This window comes from Panulirus ornatus, chromosome 13 (assembly GCF_036320965.1).
Source record: "Panulirus ornatus isolate Po-2019 chromosome 13, ASM3632096v1, whole genome shotgun sequence".
In the NCBI taxonomy this organism is placed as follows: Eukaryota; Metazoa; Arthropoda; class Malacostraca; order Decapoda; family Palinuridae; genus Panulirus; species Panulirus ornatus.
The window spans coordinates 11540988-11564324 of record NC_092236.1 but is presented as its reverse complement, the minus strand read 5'-3'; the positions used below and the strand labels follow the sequence as shown (position 1 = coordinate 11564324).

Here is a 23337-nt window from a genome sequence, read left to right as displayed (position 1 = left end):
AGTATTCTATGGTGATAGTAAGGGTGGCAGTGTATACTGAGTGGTATTATGTGGTGAGGATGTTAGTGTATGGTGAGAGTGGCAGTGTATGTTGAGAAGCATTACATGGTAAGAATGTTAATGTATGGTGAGGGTGGCAGTGTATGTTGATAGGTATTTTATGGTGAGGGAGGCAGTGTATGTTGATAGGTATTTTATGGTGAGGGAGGCAGTGTATGTTTAGTGGTATTTTATGGTAAGGGTAGCAGTGTGTGTTGAATGGTATTATAAGGTCAGTGTTAGTGTATGGTAAGGATGGTAGTGTAGGATGAAGGTGGTAAAGTATGGTTGGGGTTGTAGTGAGTGGTGAGGAAGGTAGTATAAGGTGAGGGTGGTAATGTGTGGTCAAGGTGGTTGTATATGGTGAAGACAAGGGTATGATGAGGTTAGTACCGTGTGACTTTTTTTTTTTTTGTAACGACAATGGTTAACATGGTAATGTTTGATGAGAATGGTAGTGCATAGTGAGGTGCAATAGTGTGTACTGTGAAGATGGCAATATCAGGTCAGGGTGATATTGTAAGGTGAGCAGTGATGCTTAGTGAGGGAGGGATTGTGTATGATAAATATGGCACTGTATGGTGTGGTTGGTAATGTTTGGTAAGAGTGGTAGTGTATGAGTAAAGTGATAATGAGATGTAAGTGTGTAGTGTGTGGTAAGGTGAAAGAAAAAGGTGACTGGTGGTACTGTGTGCACGATACATTAAATTGTAAATAAAAAAAAAAAAATCATGTCTTTCTAATGAGATAAAAATCATTCATCTTCAAACGATGCATGAAAAACCCAAAATGATTTTATATAATGCATATGAGGTCAAGCATCACTGAAGATAAGATTATACTGATGATTGGTACCTTGAACCCCCAACCTCCACCACCACCTGGCAACACAGCCCACCAGGTTGCGTTAACGAGTGTCTCGTCTGCCCCCCCGTCTCACACACACCCCAGATGATTTGTGCCGGTAACCCAGGCAAATTTATTGCCCACCCCATGCTCATCCTTTGAGCGGTATCGCAAAAGGATTACTCCTCCGTCTCCACGTCTTGCTACTGATGTTTTCTCTGCCCGCAGACGCCTGTGAGCAAGGTGGTCTGTCGTTATTACATCGTTGTTCGTACCCTGGTCACGCCCACTTGCTGTGTTGGCAAAAGGTGATCTTGTTGTTGCTGCCCTAGACTGCCGAGTTCTTTTGGCTGGTAGCTCAGTTACGGTGTTAGGTAGATCTATTGTTATCAACGTCTCCCTTGTCATGACCACATCCCCCAAGCTGTGTTGGCGGCTGATTTTGCTCCCCGTCTCCATGTACCTCATTTAAAAGGTGGCTTTGTTGTCCCCAACTTTCCTTGGGTTATGGTAGTGGAGGCTATATTAAAACTGTTCCCGAGTAAATCACGAAATTTTCTTTCTTAATATGTTCCTCAAACTTCAAACCTATGTTAAGGTTACTGCATACTTCTTTGTTTTACCCACCTGTTCATTCCACAGGCATTTTTCGCATCCGTCGCACTTATCTCCCCAAAGTCACCTCCAAGTCTTATAATTTTGGCGCTAACCCAACATTTTCCTTGATAGATTCATCTCCTTCCTCATATTTTCTGGCAAAAACCAGGAAAGGCAGATATCCTACACAACAACTCGAGCACAAACTTAATACATTCCTTCCCAAAACAGAGTAAGAAAATTGTGGAGTTAGAGCTGTTGCGTATACCATTCCACCCAAGTTGAATTTTAGGTAACCCAACCGGGGAGCTATAACAAGGACGTCTTACCTCCTTGTATGTTAAGACAGAGATTGAAATAGAATATAAGGACGGCGTGTCAGGTAACCAAATTATGTTCAACTTACCCTATTCTACTTCATCATGGTGTTCTCAAGAATTATTGTATATTTTGGTACTTTATTCCGAGAGGTGTACGGCTCGTGTCGGAGGTTTTATGACTCAGGAGCTAGGGTTAGTAACATCTGCTTCTCACCCGGATCCAACACAACTGTTACACCTGTCACGTTTGTCTCATTTTCCGAAGATGGATGAGGGCCAAAGGGAGATCGCCTTACCAAAGCTGAATTCGATTTGAAATTCTATCTTTGGACTGGCATGGTGTGAAGTTATACCTTGTAATTCACCCAATGAATCTAGAGTACACCACAACCTAGAATATCATAAATTTACTCTGTTATGCGATGGAACAGTGTTTTACAGGTGGGTACATGAAAATTTCTAAGGCATTGCCTACATTTGTAGGTTTATGATTGCCAAAATTCGTCGGGCTGGGTTTACAGTTTCGTTGGTAATACAATAAATAATTTCGGTGAGGCTGTAATGTCGCCAGTAGAAGGGATAATATCGTCGTGGGCCATCTCGATCCAAAAGGGGTTCATGGACAGTTCCATGATAATAATAATCTATGTATTCTTCAGCCAGTTTAACCATTCATACCCTTTATTCCGACTCACTTCACAGCACTCCCTTATCATGCCTAATATCACTTGCTTCACATGAGCTTATAATTCCACTCATTAGGCGCAAACTCACAATTAAAGCCTTATCTTACTTCACAGTCACACATCCCATTTTGCCTGTCACCCTTTACCCTCCCAGTCACAACCAGTATCCTGTCTGACCAATCTCATCCCACATCCTACTTCACCTGTCTCCTATATCCTGCATTCTTCCCCACATCGGCTGACTTTGGGTTTACGCCAAATTGTTCTTCTGATTTTCTTTAGAAATATTACACAAACTGATCACATTCTTGGTCAGTGTCATAATAATAAAACATCTAACAAATCCTATCAGTAATTCATGACGGTGGACAATATTCAATCTATATCCCGTACACCCTAGGAAGATGGTCGCCATTAAACCAATACTCTAATGTAGAACTTGTGCAATTATTTCTGACACTGAAAACTATCGCCGTATTACCATTAGAGTATAATGGTCTTGACAAGGATGACAGCGCAGTCAACAGTTTTCCTAACCCAAAAACAAGCACTCTTCAGTACAAGATAATACTGATATACATATGTCTTGTCATGTAAAATAATTAAAAGCTTTAAGTGTTTACTAGATTTCCAAGGTAAGTTGTAGCACGTACATCATATATAACATTTTACGATTATTTTCCTTTGATGTTATATTATATTCTATACAGTGGGAAGGGGGACTAAAATATATCATTAGTAAAGGCATATAGCTACCACGTATATGGACATTTAGTAGCAAGCAATCCATATACAAATCAATATAACTTATACTATGTATTCACACACACACACACACACTATATATATATATATATATATATATATATATATATATATATATATATATATATATATATATATCATATAACCACCCCTTTTCAAAATGAAATGAATTCTGATAGCCCCCAAATCCTGTCGAGCTAATAATTTTGCAGCAAATCTCTCCCTTATATGTCAGCATATGTAGCACTATGTACTTGCATTATATTTTTTTCTTTTTACAGTTTTCCTATGAGGGACATTCGGCTCACTACCTGACTCAAAACTCACGACCATCCCCTAGCTAAGATTCTACGATTGGAGCAATATATATATATATATATATATATATATATATATATATATATATATATATATATATATATATATATATATACGAAATACAAAAAGCACTGACATCAATTACGGGAAGTAATCATGATTCGTGGGGCCATTGCACCCTGGCTATGCCAACTTACTCCTCATCATTCACTGCCTTCAATTTATGGATCAAACTAGTTCAGTTTTGGTCCTAAACATGATTTTCTTATGAGGTTTATTGGCTCACAGACTCTCTGCCCAGTTCCATTCTTCCGTGAATATTCTTGCCAATATACCATTGAGTTAGAGCGGAAGAAGGCCACTGCTACGGAATTTCGAGAAACGTCTTGAATATTAGATAATGACAAAGGTTGAATAAGACTGAACGCATTTAAATGAAATGTCAACTTTCGGTTCAGTACACAGTCGTAGACAATGAAATAGTTTATGATTGATATGCGTACACAGACACTAAACAATTACGATAAGATAAGGATATGAAGGGTTGAACTATAATCTTGTTAAAAGGAAATGGGCTGGCGTAGTGAAACCAACCCCATTTTCAGCACCTGAAATATTAAGACATCTGGCATCTCAGCCGCCATGAACACTACCCGTTAGTTGCGCTTCGCGTGTGTCTTGGTTATGGTGTTCCCCCTTCATGGTTGCTTATTGTTTACAAATACGGCCCATCATCACATCATTTCCTACATCTGTTGAGCATGGCAAACTTAGAAAATATGGAGAAGTACATGAAACTGCTGAGAGTGAATTTGGATTTAATACAAGGCTATATATTGTGAGTATGATTATCGTTTATAGTGCTTGGGTGGGGTTACTCTTGCCGCTCATTTTAGGGTGTAAAATTCGCTTCAAATCATATATATGCTTTCTTATTTTAACTTTACCATGAAGTTTTATTTTATAAATCACATACAGAGTTGTTTAAGCATTTTGGTTTTGATAAACAAATCAAAGGATGACAACGTATGACTATGTAAATGCCTAAATATATATGAATGTATATGCCGTGAAAATTAAGTTTTTTGAATTATGTTTTTATTAGAATGACAGAAATAAGTCGTTTTTATCCGTTTGTTCTTTCAAGTGTGGTGACGCATCTCGGGTGGTATATGTTTGGCCGGACGAGCGAACGGTTCAACTACTTATTAAAACTTACGCTTTAAAAGATCATCTCTTTTAAACATTAACTATTCGTTAAAACTCCTAGTACTTGATGTATTTCCGAGAAGTAAATGACTTCCAGGGTATAAAATCTTTTTTGAAACTTTATCGCAAGTTTCTCTTAATGTTTTGTTAAGTTGTCATCACCGTCGGAGCAGACGACAGCAACATCCCTGGTCGACTTGACACAATTTCAATTTTGAAACTACAAGGACAGTAATTAGAAAATATGAGGGTTATTGGGGGCTTCAGGTAATTTCTTTGGTATGATCTATCACACTTACCCAATCCAAAGGTTAATCTAGATAATTAGATGGTTACATAACTTGATGGAAAGATGTGGTTACCACGAGTTAGGGTAATGAGGCAGCGGTAATTTTTAAAATAAAACGTAGAAGTTGTCTGCCTATATGTGGTGTTGGTGTGCAGTAGGTCAGCAGGATGTGACGTCAGTATCAGGTGGTATAGCATGGCTCCATTGGAGGGTTTGTACCTGTACCACCTGAAGAAACTTGAGCATGTACCAATAATACACATTGTCTACCTTATAATTTTGGTAGTTTGATGAATAAGATAGGATTATGACAGTTTATGTCAAACTATATTTATCGCAATGACTGCTTCATTAGTATCGATGTTGATTAAATGTTTATAAGATTTTTGCTGTGACTAGCTTTTAGGGCATGTCATGCAAGCTTATGAAAATAATATATTCCAGTTATGTATTACCAGAAAACTGGTTTTGAGGTAAACTTCATCAAGTAAAACCACTAAATGGTTGTGTTTACTTTATTACCAGCAAGTGATGAATAAGGAAATAATATTTACATAGTTCATGATATGCAGCAAGGGACAGTAGTGATAGCATGGCACAGTAATTATGGATTATTAAATTTATTGTACAGCAAACGTCGATATGAATGAAAGCAGTGGCTATTGTAGAGATAAAAACATGGTTAAAGTCCCAGTAGAGGGTCACCACAACAATAACTGGGATTTGGATGAAAAGCACATAGGTAAATTGTTGTAGACTGGGGGAGCATGATTTCTTCTATTATTTTTTCCCCATTGAAAACAAGTATAAGGGCTGTGATCAGCCAAACTGTGATAAAAGTAAGTAAAACACAAGATGCACCAACAGAACCCATGAAAACCTTACTTAATGTAGGGGCTGAGATTTACCTTAATATTTGATATCAAACATAAGATATACCAAAAACTTTGTATTCAGCCATACTAATTGAATGCTGTTGTTACAAATGAATGCACCAAGCACATGAGATGCTTAGCCGAATGAAAATGACATCTTGATGTCCACATTTTTTCAGTCAGAATGAAAAATTTAGTATGAAAAGTTAGGCGAGATTTTCATAGGCTCTTTGGATTTCTCTTAAGTGTTTCCTTTACTGTTGCTCCTAATCTTCAAAGATTATCATACCCCTGATATCATGTTTTTATATTATAGATTTTAATGCTTCAGATCACATTCCCCTAGTCTAAATAATTTCTTCTTAGCATAAGGATTTCACTAACAATGTATTTCTTTCATGTCTTATTCTTTGGTGCCTTTAAACTAAAACCGTGCCATGCTTTGTGATAAAAGTTCAGTTTAGATTTTGATTTTTTTTTTTTTTTGTAATACAAGTAGATGTTTGGAGAATACAATAATGGTTTTGAAAGATAATGTTTTATTGAAAAATGATAAAGAAGGTGAGTGTATTGGAGGTTATGTATACTGTTGGATAATGTGGGGGTTGAGTAACCCTTTATACTGTGCGTCAGTTTCGTAGCTGATTCTTGAAGATTGTTAGTTATCTGCTAAAAATAAAAGTATTTATTTGACTTTTTGTATTATTTTGTCAATATTGATAGCTGTATTTTTTTTATATCCGACTATAATATTCCTGTAAAACTATAGACGAGGAAAATTAAAAGAAAAGAGTTCTTTTGTAAATGGCATGAATGTATAGGCCAAATGAAGTAGGTAAGAGGCCAAAATCATTACAAAATGAAAGTTATTTAGATAATTGTAACCAAGACATAAGAAACTGTCCTTTATAGATTTTATGTGTTTTCCTGCAAAGTAGGTAATTATTTTCTGAAAAATATAAGCTCTTACTTTTATGATATAGGTAATCCTTTTATTGTACATTATGGTAATTGCCTTCAAAAACAATACAAATTGTGAAATACTGCTAAACAGTTTTCTGGAAATATTTGTATTCAGAATGCTGTATATCTATTTATAATTACTCCAGGAGCAATTTATGTGAGAGTACTGGTGTTACTGAAAGGCTGCCCCACTTGCAGTAACAGGGGAAGTGGACTCCTTTGGAGTGTGAAGTTCTTTGACGAGATGGTACTCTTAATGATATTAGCCTTGCCAAAGGTAACTTCACATGCAGTGTAACCACTTGCAGGCAGGGACCAGCAACTCCAAACTGGATGTACAAGGTTAGTCGGCGAGTCATGAAGAATTCATGTTTCGCAGTGTAGGACACTGATGGCACACATGCAGGTTTGGCTGTTGTTTCAAGTACAGGGGGATATTTGCCGCTGTAGAGGGAACCTTTTATTTTACGTAGCTCTGAGTAAAATTCAAGTATTGCCATCAGTGGGTATAAATGTTTGTTCAGATATATCTGAACTACGTAGCAAAAGAGTTAATGTAAAATAGGTAATAAACTTGTAGAGAAATAGCACAGAGTGAAAATCTCACTTAACCTCTAAGGGTGGTAAGACTCTCTAGTTGTTAAGATATATCTGAATGTTCAATATTTTAGCAGAAATGTACCAGTCATGCCTGTGACTGAACATTTCACAGCCATTGAGAAGTGTCAGCATAAGATGTCAGCTCAAGCAGCCATTCTTGCCACAGTCACTCTATATGATCCTGGAAGCAGACCAATATGATGTTGTTGAATGTGTCTGATGACAGAGTGGCAGATATAGGGTGTTTGGGTCGAGGTGGTGTGCAAAGTGAGAGGGTTAGGGAAAATGATTTGGTAAACAGAGAAGAGGTAGTAAAAGCTTTGCGGAAGATGAAAGCCGGCAAGGCAGCAGGTTTGGATGGTATTGCAGTGGAATTTATTAAAAAAGGGGGTGACTGTATTGTTGACTGGTTGGTAAGGTTATTTAATGTATGTATGACTCATGGTGAGGTGCCTGAGGATTGGCGGAATGCGTGCATAGTGCCATTGTACAAAGGCAAAGGGGATAAGAGTGAGTGCTCAAATTACAGAGGTATAAGTTTGTTGAGTATTCCTGGTAAATTATATGGGAGGGTATTGATTGAGAGGGTGAAGGCATGTACAGAGCATCAGATTGGGGAAGAGCAGTGTGGTTTCAGAAGTGGTAGAGGATGTGTGGATCAGGTGTTTTCTTTGAAGAATGTATGTGAGAAATACTTAGAAAAGCAAATGGATTTGTATGTAGCATTTATGGATCTGGAGAAGGCATATGATAGAGTTGGTAGAGATGCTCTGTGGAAGGTATTAAGAATATATGGTGTGGGAGGCAAGTTGTTAGAAGCAGTGAAAAGTTTTTATCGAGGATGTAAGGCATGTGTACGTGTAGGAAGAGAGGAAAGTGATTGGTTCTCAGTGAATGTAGGTTTGCGGCAGGGGTGTGTGATGTCTCCATGGTTGTTTAATTTGTTTATGGATGGGGTTGTTAGGGAGGTAAATGCAAGAGTCTTGGAAAGAGGGGCAAGTATGAAGTCTGTTGGGGATGAGAGAGCTTGGGAAGTGAGTCAGTTGTTGTTCGCTGATGATACAGCGCTGGTGGCGGATTCATGTGAGAAACTGCAGAAGCTGGTGACGGGAGTTTGGTAAAGTGTGTGGAAGAAGAAAGTTAAGAGTAAATGTGAATAAGAGCAAGGTTATTAGGTACAGTAGGGTTGAGGGTCAAGTCAATTGGGAGGTGAGTTTGAATGGAGAAAAACTGGAGGAAGTGAAGTGTTTTAGATATCTGGGAGTGGATCTGTCAGCGGATGGAACCATGGAAGCGGAAGTGGATCATAGGGTGGGGGAGGGGGCGAAAATTTTGGGAGCCTTGAAAAATGTGTGGAAGTCGAGAACATTATCCCGGAAAGCAAAAATGGGTATGTTTGAAGGAATAGTAGTTCCAACAATGTTGTATGGTTGCGAGGCGTGGGCTATGGATAGAGTTGTGCGCAGGAGGATGGATGTGCTGGAAATGAGATGTTTGAGGACAATGTGTGGTGTGAGGTGGTTTGATCGAGTAAGTAACGTAAGGGTAAGAGAGATGTGTGGAAATAAAAAGAGCGTGGTTGAGAGAGCAGAAGAGGGTGTTTTGAAATGGTTTGGGCACGTGGAGAGAATGAGTGAGGAAAGATTGACCAAGAGGATATATGTGTCGGAGGTGGAGGGAACGAGGAGAAGAGGGAGACCAAATTGGAGGTGGAAAGATGGAGTGAAAAGGATTTTGTGTGATCGGGGCCTGAACATGCAGGAGGGTGAAAGGAGGGCAAGGAATAGAGTGAATTGGAGCGATGTGGTATACAGGGGTTGACGTGCTGTCAGTGGATTGAATCAAGGCATGTGAAGCGTCTGGGGTAAACCATGGAAGGCTGTGTAGGTATGTATATTTGCGTGTGTGGACGTATGTACATGTGTATGTGGGGGGGGGGGTTGGGCCATTTCTTTCGTCTGTTTCCTTGCGCTACCTCGCAAACGCGGGAGACAGTGACAAAGTATGAAAAAAAAAAAAAATATGTTTCAGCTATAAGGGGATGTTAGGTGAAGTTTTCTTAGTTTCTTTTGATTATATTAAGTAACAGTGGAGGCTAGATAAACAGATACATGTGTACAAATATTCATGATGGAATGTCCACCAAGTGGTTAGGCTCATTCTTGTGCCCATTTCTTCTTCATGGTCTAGAATTAAGTATAACTTTCAGGGACAATTTGCAGATGATATAGATACTGGATGTGGGATTATGTTCAAGAATTATTATGGAAATACCCGAAAGACTTAACAGGTTGTCAATATAGTTTCAGGAATTGAAATTAAGATTCAGTGTGCACTTGTAAAATTTTTGCATTTTTACAACAAAGACTGAAAAGACATCCAATATATTTGGTGTAGTACTTACAGAGACCCAAAACAAGTACAAACATGGCTAAGATTCTGTGCAAGAAGCTTTCATTCCAAAACAAGTACAAACATGGCTAAGATTCTGTGCAAGAAGCTTTCATTTAAAACAGTAGATACCTATACTAAATTGATGTAATATCTCGAGTACTTTATGGGATGTAGGTTCGATTTCCAGAATATCAAAAAGACCAAAATAATCCTGAAAGAGTCTATTGAAAGGGAACATAATCAATACCAAGACGAAGAAAAAATCAATTGAGGAGAGAATTAAATTAAAACTATTCTTTACTGAAGCAGATGTTCCTTGATGATTTACATAAGTTTTCAAGACACAAAAATTTTAATACCATTAATAAAGATGCACTGTTTAAATTCACAGGATTCTGGTAACCAGAAACAATGGGGTCAATTTTGCCCTGATATAGGGGAGTATTTAGAGGTAAGATCTTAATGCATTGGAATGGGCTGCATGCTGTAGTAAATTCTAGAGCAGTAGACTCATTCAAGAGGATACATGCCCTTTCACCTCACGTGTTATCATTTGACAAAGTAATTAAGTTCCTGAATTCCTTTAGAAGGTAACCTTTTAACAGGTCAATAAATCTTCTTTTATGTATTTTCTCAATGTGTTCTCTGTATGTATGGGTAACTTCAGGTTTTAACTCATGCTTTTCTAACTCCACTGAAACTCGATTTATAATACAAAACAATGTATATTCAACAGGTATGCTCTTGGATCTGTCATGATGATTGGTGTTGCACCAGAATACCTTGGAGTTTGGCTGGCATGGCGAGGCATATCTCTCATACTTCCTAGCTGGATTTACCAGTGGGGCGATGATAAACTCTACTCATTATACCAGCGTCTTGTGTTATTCTTCTTTGAGACATGCACAAGAACAGAGGTATGTGCATGGTTTTGGTCAGACATACCATACAGAGAGAAATGGGTATTGAATTTGTAAGAGGAAACATGGTGAATCATCCAATGTTAGTGCTGTTTTCCTTTTAAAAGTTTTATATTTCCAGTGTGTAGTAGATTATTTCAGTAAATAATACTTTTTCAGAAATAATCAGATATATACACCTTCACAAGTACTTTTCAACAGACTTGGCTTAGATTTTAAGTATAAGAATCAGCTGCCTATGAAAAAAATATTGGCATAGGCCGTATTTATAAAGCATTCTATGATTCGTAGTTAATACAGGTGCTTCTTGGATATTGATGATGGGTAAAACTATGAAATTTGGTTCTTTTAAATTAATATTAGTGTAAAAATTAATATTTGTGATATGCTTACTGTCATCTTTTTTCATGTACACGAGGTGGATGATTTGTATACAATACGGTAGCCTCACTTCCATCATACACATTATTAGTTCATGTCCAATATATTAAAGCGAAGCAGACTTCAAAATGAATATTAATACATCAGTTTTAATCTGCACACTAAAATGATCTGCATAGAGATGTGAGAAGAAACTAAATATGAATTAAGCTATCAAGGACATTAAGAAATGCTTTTGTGAAATACAGGCTGATGACCAGAAAAAACCAAGAACTTGTATGATGATAATGAAAGGTTAAGAGATGGGACTGATATGGTAATTCCTTTTCCATTAAAGAGAGAGAATTTCAAACACACGAATATGTGCACCACATATATGTATATAGTCGTAGACATATCATTAGTAGAAATGTACATACATAGCCCCAGAGATATGGAGAAAGCCTGACAAAATTGAGCAGAAATAATTAGCATCCTCAAAAAGGAAGCAGCCACACTTGGATTAATTCACACACAAAGATGGTTAATGACATGAAATGTATAAAAAGATACTGGTAAACACACTTGTAGACAAGGAGAAACTTGGAGGAATGGAATGACATAGCCACTCCATTGTTTACATGCATAATAGTGCTGACTACAATCATACAGCATTTTCTGATCTATGATACTTATGAATTATGTATACAAAGTTTTGGTGTGCCTATTAGTAGTATTTGCATACTGATAATAGGAAACGTTTAACAATTTATCATGCCTGTGACAGGTGGTGCTGTATGGTGAGGCAGATGAGGCACTGAAGAAGAGAGAGAGCGTGTTGTACCTAGCCAACCATCAGTCTACAGGTGAGAGAAGGGTTCCTCTATATTCAGTTGCGGTAAGTACAATACATTCAGTGGGAAAATAAAGGAAACTTTATACAGGATGGAGTTTCAAAGTGTAGCATACTTTTGATTGAGCTGCTTTTGTGAGTATGGATGGCCCAAGATCATTTAGTTGGAGAAAGGATATATTATGGATGAAAAGTAATCTCTATGACACATTTTACTATTTCTATAAATAAGTAGAGTCATCCTGATTATTTCTACAATGTTTTGAGATAATTCTGCAACCAGAGGAAATTCTTTGACCAGATTTAATGTTGTGACTAACCTCGACACAATCACAGTTAAGACCTTAAAGAACCCAGCAGCAGGCTGTGACAGCATTTCAAAATTCTGTTTAAAACACACTGGCCTTCCACCACTCTTTGGTTACAGAATGAAATACCAGTAAAGTGGAAGCTTGTCAATGTAGTAGCTATTATGGAACCCTTCCAACCACCCAACTTCTGCCCTCCATGTTGCCCTCTACCACTGCTGCCTTCAGTACCCAAATTCCTGGAAATGATAATCTACAACCAAAATAGGAAGAATATCACACTCTCACCAATGATGTGCATATTTAGACTCAATCATTCCACTAACTTCCTTAATGCAAACTTCACTCTACACATCCTAGATAATTTCAACCAACCACAATCCTTCCCTTCCCATATGCTCAAAAGAGCATATGATTGTGTCCCCTGACACATCCTCATGCAGAAGATTCTTGACACGGTCCTCCACAACAATGACAAGAAGGGAGTTGCAGACTTCATAGCTGGCTACCATACCTGAGTCATTTTCAAATATTTTACCTTCAAAATTCTTTAGCTTTTCAGTGGAATTCTCCGAGGGGTGGTTCTCTCCCCAGTTTACCTTGATCTTTTACTTCATGACCTTTCATCTCCTTCTGCAGAATACATTATGAAAGTCCTCTCATAGGTAGATAATCTCAGAATCACACAGTCTACAACAAGGACAAGGACATCACACTACTAAAACACTTGATTACCCCCAGAAACTGCCAGCGTCACTACAGAAATATAATGTTACTCTCTTTACCCTTGACAAACATGAATCCAACCTGCACCTCTCATCCCCCTGAATGGCCAGCCACCCCACTCATCAGAACTCCAACCAAACTGGTCATCACATATAAAACACATTATTTTCACTTTCCACTTGACAAACATAAATGCAAAGTTTATAAACAGACTAAATGCCCTTAGAATGCTTACTGGCACTAGAGTTGGACAAGAGAAAAAATCTTTGTATACTCTACAAACAGTTCATCATTACCTAAAATATGCTTTAATAACCTGAACACCCACCCTTTCAGAAGCAAATTAAAAACAGCAAATTAAAAACAATCTGCAAAGCTTATGAAACAAAGCACTTTGGACATTCATTTGCTACATAGCAACCACAGAGATTCAGCATCTTCACAACAAAATAATATCTTTAATGCAGGATGACCTTAATGTGCCTAGTACTTCCTTGCAACATCACTAGTTGCTTTTCATTCAAACCACTCCATAACCAACCTCTAGCCTTCCAGTAGAAATAACAACCTACCCCTACCTCACACTTTGTAAACCTACACTCTTAGAAAGAAAGTAAATACCAACATGACGAAAGAAACTTGTAAGTGTTACTCATAAACACCTTACTGTATTTTTAATTTTTCTTTTTTCATCTTCCCCCTGCTATCAGATGTTTTAGATGAATATTAATGCCAGATATGGATATTTTAAAAAAAGGACCAATTATCAATTTCATTTTTGCTGGAAAATTGACACTTTTTGGAAAGGCAGCTGGAAATTTTCTATGCTGCCAAAGGTTAAATAAATATCAGTTCACCAGATCTACAGCTACACTCTGGGATGTATGAGTTAGTCTTTTTTGTCTATGTTTTAGACACCACATCTTTTCAGCACTAAAATGATTGATCCATCATACCACATGACTCCTGATGCCCAGGATATAACTTTCACACTGAAGGCAGTGAACACTTACTCTTCTTGACCTGGGGCATCACTTGGTGAATGTGCATAGCTTCTCGAGTGCTGCAGGTGTCCCATAAAAGGAGATCCTAGGAGAGGAGGGTAAAGGTATATATATGAATATATATGTATGTGTGTGTGCATGGAAAATGATGTACTATGTTTTCCTCAGTTGATTGGCTGGTGGCCGACATGGTGTCCATCCGAGGAGGTTCCTTAGGCCATCTACGCTATGTGATGAAAGACACACTTCAACTTATTCCTTTGTATGGACATTATTTTTATACACATGGATGTATTTATGTTAAACGTGGAAGATTTAACCAAGAAAAAATGATTCGAGCCCTGGAGTACCTCAGAGATCCAAATATTCCAGTTAGTATTTTCTGTTTTAGATATGGCATTATCCATATTGATGTATTATCTGCATGAAATGTGCTATCTCCCATTGTCCGGCAGGACAGCTTATGCTGAATATTTCTTCATTCATCCATATCATTTCATAACTCCATACAGTTCTCAATGCTATCACTCCTTTCATTCACATGCTTATTCATGATTCTCCCACCTTACTCTAGATCTCTTTCAGCCCAGAATCTCTATTCTTCCATATTATGACTTAACTCCATACACTTTTCTCTACCTGTATGTTTTTCATCCACATGCGTGCTTACTCTTCTCCCACCTCAGTTTTGAACTTTACTTGCATCTCCCTGTTTTCATAACATTCACACACATACATTGTTAATAGTTTCTTCCACCACATTCATTTTCGTATGTCCATGCCATCTTAGATCTCCATCTTTCACCTTTAAACCTTTTCTGTCTCATTTTCTCATCTTACATTCTCATTTCTCGCATGGCTCAGTTTTACTCTTTCCCCAGATCTCAGAAATCTGTGTCATCTGCTGGTACTATTCATCATGCTACTATTGTTTTTCCTTGTTTCACTTCCATACATTGAAATGAGCTCAACCATGTTTTCAACAGATCCATTCCTTTACAAGCCCATACTCGTATTTATCATAACTTTGGTCTGAGTATCAGTAACTTTCCTATGTTTAAACAGTCTTCTGTCCTCCCTGAAAGTCCTTTCCAAAACATCTTTCCACTTTTCACACTCTAACCAAATCTCAGTCTGACTTCTGTTTTTCACAAACTTCCACCTTGCTGAGTTTTGCATTCACTTTTGGTCTCCCAATCCTTGTACGTGCTTCATAATTTCTCAGTGACAGGGTCTTTATGCTGCTACTTATACTGGGCTTGGATTTAGTTCACAATTCCATTTCTAAAGACATTAGATAGCCTAGTGTGATAGTTGACTGAGCACTCTCCAATTTCCTCTCAGCCTCAAACCTGAGCTATTCATATATTCCTGACACAACATATCCAATACTCTGGATTTTCTCATAAACTGCAGCAGTTTTTTTTCTTCACCTACTTTGAACATATTCCTTTTTCTATTAATCAGCTACTCTATATAGTATATTATTTTTATTGCTCATAAGTAGAGTGAGTGCATTCATATTTTATGAGCTTTTCCCGCATGAAACTTGTATGGACTGTAGTGCTAGTGCCTCTGTTGTATGTTGTAGTTTTTCAAAGATCGTAAATACTAGAGTACAGTCATGTTTTACTAATTTATCTTGCATGACATTTTTGTAGGCAAAAGGACAAGTGCCTCATTGGGGACTAGATGCCAACAGAGCTTAAAATTTACTAAGGTTTCCACCTGCATTGAGCCATTTAGATACCTAGTGCCTTGAGTGTATGCATTATACCTCTAGTTTCCTTGGCATGAAAACTATCTTTTCAGTCAGTTGGAAGAATTGAATAAGACCCATGTGGTTAGCCATGTTGCCGGCAAGTTTTTTTTTTTTTTTTTTTATTTAAGGGGTGATGTTTATTTGGAGAATGTGACAATAGGTGTAATAAAGAAGTTTTACATAGATTTTGACAAAAAATGTCTGACTTTTGCTGTATTTAGAAGAAATGAAATGTAAGTTAAGCAAGTTAAGACGAGTCAAGAATTAGAGTCATCTGTTCCAGGGATTTCTGTCAATAATGAACATTTCCACATAAAATTATGTCTTCTCAGTATGTGTTTGATTTTCTGAGATCATTTGACTAACTGCAACAAGCTGATGACTGCATACTTTTGCTGCTTTTAGGAGGACTTTCAGAATAATTTTCATCATCCTCAACCCCCATGGGAACAGGACACATCTGGGGCTCCATGGCAGCTTGGGGTCAACCTGTTGACCTATCTTTTAACCCTTCTTCAACCCCTGATGTACCAGAAGACACTCCCCATGCTAACAAGAACGTGTTTTTTGGCATATTATATATTTGTTATCTGCTTGAATAAGTAGACAGTTGAATTGGAAGTGAATAGTGTAAAACATTGCCCGAGACAGTGGGTAGTAGTCAGAGCTGCTGACATGTTCGAAGGGTCGTGGTCAGTGTTTACAACTTTCATCATCACTGGCTTACTTCCTCATTGCCCTGTATCACTTGAAGCATGGAGACAGCTACCCAGACACCAGTGTCAGTGTTTCACTGAAATCTTTACATCTTTTCCATGCCCCCAGCTGTAGGCAAGTTCAGCATGTTCTGAAGTCGACTTAAGTTATTTCATCTACAAGAGGCTGCTCAAATCTACTCCCATCAAGCCTTATCAACACTTTGAATTTCTTGAACTATGGTTCGGACTACCAACACTGCTACTGCCAAATGTCATATCCCTTCTTAACAAGATTGATGATATCATCATTATGGTCAGGTCAGTTAAGGCTGGTGTTGTTGCTATATCTGAGGCTTAGCGGACTGTTTGTGAGACATGATGTTTTAAGGGTTATGAACTGTTCCATCATCAATGCACTAATGGGCATGATGGGGACACAGTTCTGTTCTTTCATTATTCCTATTCTGTTATGTGTGAATAAAGCAAAAAAAAAAAAAAAGAGATTAGGTTTTATAAAGTGGGAGATAAGTATAATATGACACCTAAGAAAATATAGCAGATGCTAATCAGCCAATATAAGCCAGTTTTAAGCAAAAAGAAAAAAGAAAAGAAATGTTGAAGCCATATTTAATCACTATTATGACCATGCCTTTACAGAAACTGAAGAAACATGAACACTCAAGGAAAGATTTAAAAGACAAGTTGATCCATGGTTGAAATCACTCCCAGATGAAGTCAGGATTGACTATGATAGAAAATGCTTGATGGCAGGGAGAAACATTATTATCCATCACACAGGATGTGAAATGAGCACTATGTGCAAGCCTGTCTTATTGGCAAATTCTTGTAGGTATTCATAGGTAGATACACCCCATTCTTGAAATTTTAGAGGATGTGGAGCTGAAAGTGGGTTTGCACTATACTAGGCTCCCATCACTACCAGAATGCCTCCATCATGTTCTGTGTAGTGCATGTGAGGAAACTCATTAAAATCTTGGATTACATTAGAGTTGGTTACCTTGGTGAATCTGTTCAATGCAGTGGAAGCAAGAATAAAGATTCGTTACGCCTCTAAGTCCTTTTTTCTCTTCTACCATTAAAAGTCTTCTCACCTGTCTTGTAGAGATGACTTAGATATGGGGCCTTTGCACAGATCACAACTGAAAGTGTTTTTTTTTTTATTTTGATATTCACTTGATATTCAGTTAAAGAATGTCTTACTCTTGTTATATTTCTTTCACTTAGTGAGAGTGAGTGTCATAGTGCTTCCTCAGTGGAAAAATGATTAACACTGAAAAAGGAGGGAGTTTGTTCAAACCACTCATGGAATGTCATGTCGACTCTGTGATATATTCTAAGGAATACTTTCAGACTTAATTACATATTTCCCTCCTCTTTGCATGGGGATGCATTCCTGGAAAATTGCCTATACTGTGAGCATGTGCAAAGCAGACCCAATATTATATGGAGAAAAAATAGGGATATCAGTCTATCAGTATCTCTGATGTTTATTTCCATCTGGAACATCCTGAAGGAGGTGGCCATGGCAGTAGAGTCTCTGTAACTAGTGAACTTCAGTGCTGCTTCTTAGCCTTTAGTGCCTCACCCTTAACAAGCCACTGGCAGAGGGCAACTCTAGTGCATTGTTGGCAGAGGCTTTTACCTAATGTTCCCCTGACTACTACCTAATGCTCCTGCCTAATGTTCCTATATAATATTTCTACTTAATGCTTCTGCCCGACTGAACCTGGAAATACATCCCTATTCTGTCTATAGATAGATAAAATAGGGATGGATTCCTGGCACCTCCCAAGGTACTCCTTTTCTCTCTCCTTCTATAGATAACAAAAATTACTCACCACTTTTGAAGAGATCATTTATATATGGAGTCTTTATGCAAATCACATTTGAAATTAAAGGTGTTTGCTTCTGATTTTGATATTCCTTCCATATTGTTGACATTTTTTTCCATTTCCCAATCAAAGGATGCTTCTCAATTGGGTTTTCAGCATTTAGTGAGAGTAACTGAACCTCAGTGCCTCCTAAATTGGAGATGAGATTATCACAGGGAAAGGAAAGAGTTTGGAATGTCATAGTGAGGATATATCAATCAGAGGTGTTTATTCTGGTGTTGAAAAATGTAGTATCAAATAAGCAAACAAAAGGTGAATGGAAATGTTAACTGGTTTGAAACTTGTTACATATGCAGTTTTTCTACTATGATTAATGACTTACCTTTATAACTTATACTTTTCTTCAGTTAAAAAGAAGTTTATGTGATGCCTGTGTTTTAAGTATTTACTAAATGTTTACCTTGGTGCTCCAGGAGTTCTTTCTAACATACATGGGGCTCCTACAGTTCTGAGGAAGCTAGTCACGTCAGCTGGATGGAACCACAGGTCATAAAGTTTATTGTTGTTGTTGTGTGTGTGTGTGTGTTTCTATATGAGGAGAGCGTAAGGCATTTGAATAGTAAGATTTATGTGGTAGTTGCATTGCAGACATGAAAGGTCTTGAGATTTGGTTTGTAGTGCTGTAGGGATAGGTGATATCCAAATGCAGATGGAAAGTGTAACTCATACATGTTTGAGTATAATGATTTCAGGTGGATGTATGTCAAGTGGGTTGGTGCTTGAGATTGAGTTGGGAGGGTTTGTTAGGTCATTTTGATGTGTATATGTTTTGTCAGTGTTGTGTTTGTTGGTTGGGTTAGGGGGATCATTGAGTGCAGTTTGCTGAAGTGTGAAGCAAGGGGTCACCCTTTTATTTCCTTTCTGGGTTTAGGTGGTTAGTAAGGAAATGATTTGGAGAGGAAGGGTTAAATGGTGAAGCAAAGAATTGAGTATGAAAATACTGAGATATGATTGTATTAGGAGGAACTTTGTTTCATTGTGTGCATACCGAATTATATGCGAGTTCAGATTATGCAATTTCACTCATATGCAAGAACCTTATTCCTACTAATAATTTCATATTTTTGAGAAAAATTCACACTTAGTGGCTAGTGCATCTCACTGATTACCCTGATGGGTTAAGTATGGGTAAATTGAAGGCAGATGCCACTTAAGATGATGAAGAGACAGGAGCAAGAGGTGGCCTTTGAGGTCAAGGAAATGACCATGAGGAAGTTGCACTGGATATGGACCATAGTCTAGAAAGAAATCTGCTGTTTAAGATTTTAAAGATTGTCTTGGCTTTAAAGATTGTCTTTGCTCTCTATGATAAGGCCTTTGCCCAAAAACAATGAAAGGAAAAGCAGTCTACTGTGTTCCACTTTTAAAGTCTCGTTTAGCAACCTGCAATCCCCCTTTGGATCCCTTTCCTAGCCAGTCAACCTCCTCCCTCTTCTGCACCATCCAACAGGTCTTCCATTGCCTTTCCACTGATGGTGTGTTATGATACAACCTCTGTCCTTTGCATTCTTGTCAGGGTTTCATTCAGCGGATTTCATCCAACAAAGTGACAAATCCCTTGCTTCTCCAGAGACAAAACTGATTTATATTTTCTGTGATGACTGCACATACCTGTACCTCAACAACATTTTAGTGCCTGGGAAAGTTAGAGGTAAGAAAAAAAACGTGTAAAACCATCTGTAATTAGTGTTTCAGTGTATTACTTTCCTGAGTGGAGCTTAAGTGTTGAGCATTGTGATAAATATATTGTAACAGAAGGAAGTGCTCAGAAGTAAGATATAAGTTTTTGGATGGACTTGTTTGTTGTTTGCTCTTGTAATTCTTGTGTAGATTTATATAGATAAATTTGGTTACAGACTTGGTTGGTAATCTTCCCAGAGGGCACACGTTATTATCCTTCCACACCAAAAGTAATTGAAAAGTCTGAACAATATGCAAGGGATAACAGCCTTCAGGTGAGTAATCCTGTGTATTTTTATGAATAAGGTGAACAGTTTTATCTTCTGTTGTATTCACTGATGATTGGCTTATCCCTTAGTAATCAGGATGACAAATTTTTTTTTCATATTGTATATGAATTTTTTTTCATTATGTATCTAAGGCTTTTTCCATTACCTACCATCCATAATTGTTCTTGGCATATTTTTGAAGGTTGCTAAGCTTTGTGGTAGCTAGTAGGTAGCTAACAACCAGGGAGGTATATTACCAGTACTACCCACTTGGGTATCGGGGAGGTTATTGATGGCTGCGTAGTGAGCCAGCACTTGAATGGTTGTACATTGCACTTCTGTGACCCAGGTAGTTGTCTTCTCTTTCTGCCTCACCCACATGTGGACTACTGGCATTCTGTCCGCAAACATACAATATTTCGATGTCACACATAACACTTGACAATACTTAACTCACACAGCTCAATCTTCGTAACACTAGATTTTCCTGCAGTGAGCACCATGTACTAGCCCTGCCTTTTAGCAAAATGGTAGGAGTAATAGATAGAAGTAGTAGGTAGGAGCATTTAGGTTGGAGCATTAAGTAAGACATTAGGTAGAAATAGTTGGTAGGAGCATTAGGTAGCAGTAGTTGGTAGGAACAATAGTCAGAAGTCTCTGCAAACACTGCTAGAGTTGCCCCCTCTGAGTGGCTTTTTAAGGGTGAGGCACTAATGGCAAAGAAGTGACACTGAAGTTCGCTACTTATGGAGAATCTGTTGCTGTGGTTACCCCTTTGAGGGAGTTCCAGGAGGGAACAAGCATTAGAGATGTAGATAGATAGATAGATTTATACCAGTAGAGCTTCATACTTTAAGAGGAGTTTCTCACAAGCTTAGCTTAGCCAGTTTCTTTCCTAATTTAGTGAACAGTATAACTGTGCACACCCTCAGTCTGCTGGGGATAAATGAGTAAAGTACGAAATATAATTATTCAGCATACCTTGCAAACACCTTAGGAAAACCATCTCATACGTCTGCATACTCTTAATTATCTATTTCTTCTGTACTTTCTCCTGTCCAATCACTTTGTCTATCCTACCAGACCATCCAGTTAAGAAATGAAAAAAAACAGTTATTTGTATTGTTTTAGAAGTCACTATACTATTTCAGGGCATAATGTTTAATTTGTATTTAAAAGCAGTGTCTGGACAGGACAAGTTTTTTCCTTCTGCTTGCTCCATTTAGGATCATTAGTGACAAACAGTCCAAAAGATTTTTGAATTGAGAAAGTTTATGAATTCTGCAGTTCTTGTGATAGGGGACCCCAGTTAGTAATGGTTTGGCATTTGGTTAAAGTTCTGATATCTGATTTTTTTTATCATTAGGTTACCTTATTTTGATTTTATTCTATTGACTTTTCTCTTATTTATCTTTTTAATAAGCACCAGAGAATATTTATTTTGTAGGGAACCTCAGTGGAGACAGCTGTGAAGAATGGTCATGATGGCACAAGTAGAAATGAACAGAAACTAGTAAGGATCAAAATATCATTATTGCTTTTAACAGTAAGATAGGTATTTAACTTACGGTGTGTGTTGGTGTCTCCTTAGCTCTTACTTATTTAATGCTTGTGGGAAGCTTCCTTTCTGAAATAGTAACCATGGGTTTTTGGTTGTAAGTTCAGGTTTTGTTCCAATATAACTTCTGTGTATTGCATGTATCTGCTTCTGTCTGATTTTGTGAGACTTGAAATTCATTATAAAGTATTAGTTCTCTTTGGAGATGTATCCTTGCAAGGTTGTTGGAATTGGATTGTACTGAATGTGATGTTTGTTTGAAGTTATAGTTGTAAGAGTTATTATTAATGAGTCAGTGAAGCCATTTTAAGATTTTTTTTTAAGTTTTGATAGAATTCTTTAGTGTACAGTGTAATGTGTGGTGTCTGTGATGTGTTTTGCTTAATGTTAGGGATTGAAAATATAATTTATTTCAGAATCTTAACCCTTTAATTACCTCCACAAATGAACATTTTTCCAGGTCCATTAACATCTTGTCTGAGAATTCATGCCACAGTTACAGTTTGAGGGGGCAGAATCATGTATGTGCAGCAGAAGCTTCTATAAGAGCAGTCACTCTCATTTACCCTACAGACACAAAAATGGAGGGAAATGGGAAGTGTGTTTTGATATTGCCATATATGCCATCATCTGTTGATATTTATATAGAGTATTAGTGTAAATATTAATAGTTACGTTAATGAAATTTTCTTATTTTCCACATCCCAAATTTAGAAATATTGCCAGGAACAGAAAAAAGAGTGGCCTCATTTGCTCATGTCCACTCTAGTTGTCACTGTAATGCATCAAAACCAGAGGCCCTTATTCACAACTAAGCCTCATAGACCTTTCTGTGCTTACCTCTGACTGGACTGGTTCAGCATATTAACAGCATGCCACCCCTAGTATACAACATTTGTCCAGCTCAGTCTGTCCCATGCATGTTTCACACCCTTCTGTATGTTCACACACACACACACACACACACACACACACCATGTCACACAAAGCATTTTCACCACAGATTTCCATATTGTCCTTGGCCTCATGCTTCCTCAACTTGACAAATGAACACTTAGCCTAGCCTTTCATCACTCATCCTTAACACATGTCCAGACATTTCAGCTTATCCTCTTCAGCTTTTAATCATAGTTTTCTTACTACCACAACTATCTCTTACCCTATAATTTCTTACTTGATAAGCCCTTCTTACACCATATGTTGTTCTTGAGCATTTCTTCCAATACATCCATCCTTATATCTAAGGCCTATGTTTTGCATCCATGCAACACTGTTTAGGACAATATACCATCAAACACATCTATCTTTGCCTTGAGTTCTTCATTTGATTAAAACAAAATTTTGAATGTTGAAAATGTTTTCCAATATATCTGTTTTCTGACAAT

General features: G+C 37.6%; 2 protein-coding genes across 6 annotated transcripts in view; one reads left to right on the top strand and one right to left on the bottom strand.

Annotated features, from left to right (window-relative positions):
* The window catches only part of Sym (symplekin scaffold protein), a 175086-nt gene that overhangs the window by 44259 nt on the left and 107490 nt on the right, over positions 1-23337 (bottom strand). The gene's annotated exons all lie outside the window — the stretch shown is intronic.
* LOC139752748 (1-acyl-sn-glycerol-3-phosphate acyltransferase epsilon-like) overlaps positions 4188-23337 on the top strand; it is a 28610-nt gene continuing 9460 nt past the window's right edge. Inside the window, exons 1-6 of one of the 5 annotated variants that reach the window (XM_071668623.1) lie at positions 4188-4409; positions 10638-10818; positions 11969-12047; positions 14241-14443; positions 20302-20400; positions 21842-21907. In XM_071668623.1, coding sequence (XP_071524724.1) covers positions 4333-4409; positions 10638-10818; positions 11969-12047; positions 14241-14443; positions 20302-20400; positions 21842-21907 — 705 coding nt within the window. In that variant the 5' untranslated portion in view covers positions 4188-4332. Of the gene's footprint in view, positions 4410-4783; positions 5048-5221; positions 5255-10637; positions 10819-11968; positions 12048-14240; positions 14444-20301; positions 20401-21841; positions 21908-23337 lie in introns of those variants that run through there. The other 4 variants (XM_071668624.1, XM_071668626.1, XM_071668625.1 and 1 more) reach the window with 4 other exon arrangements.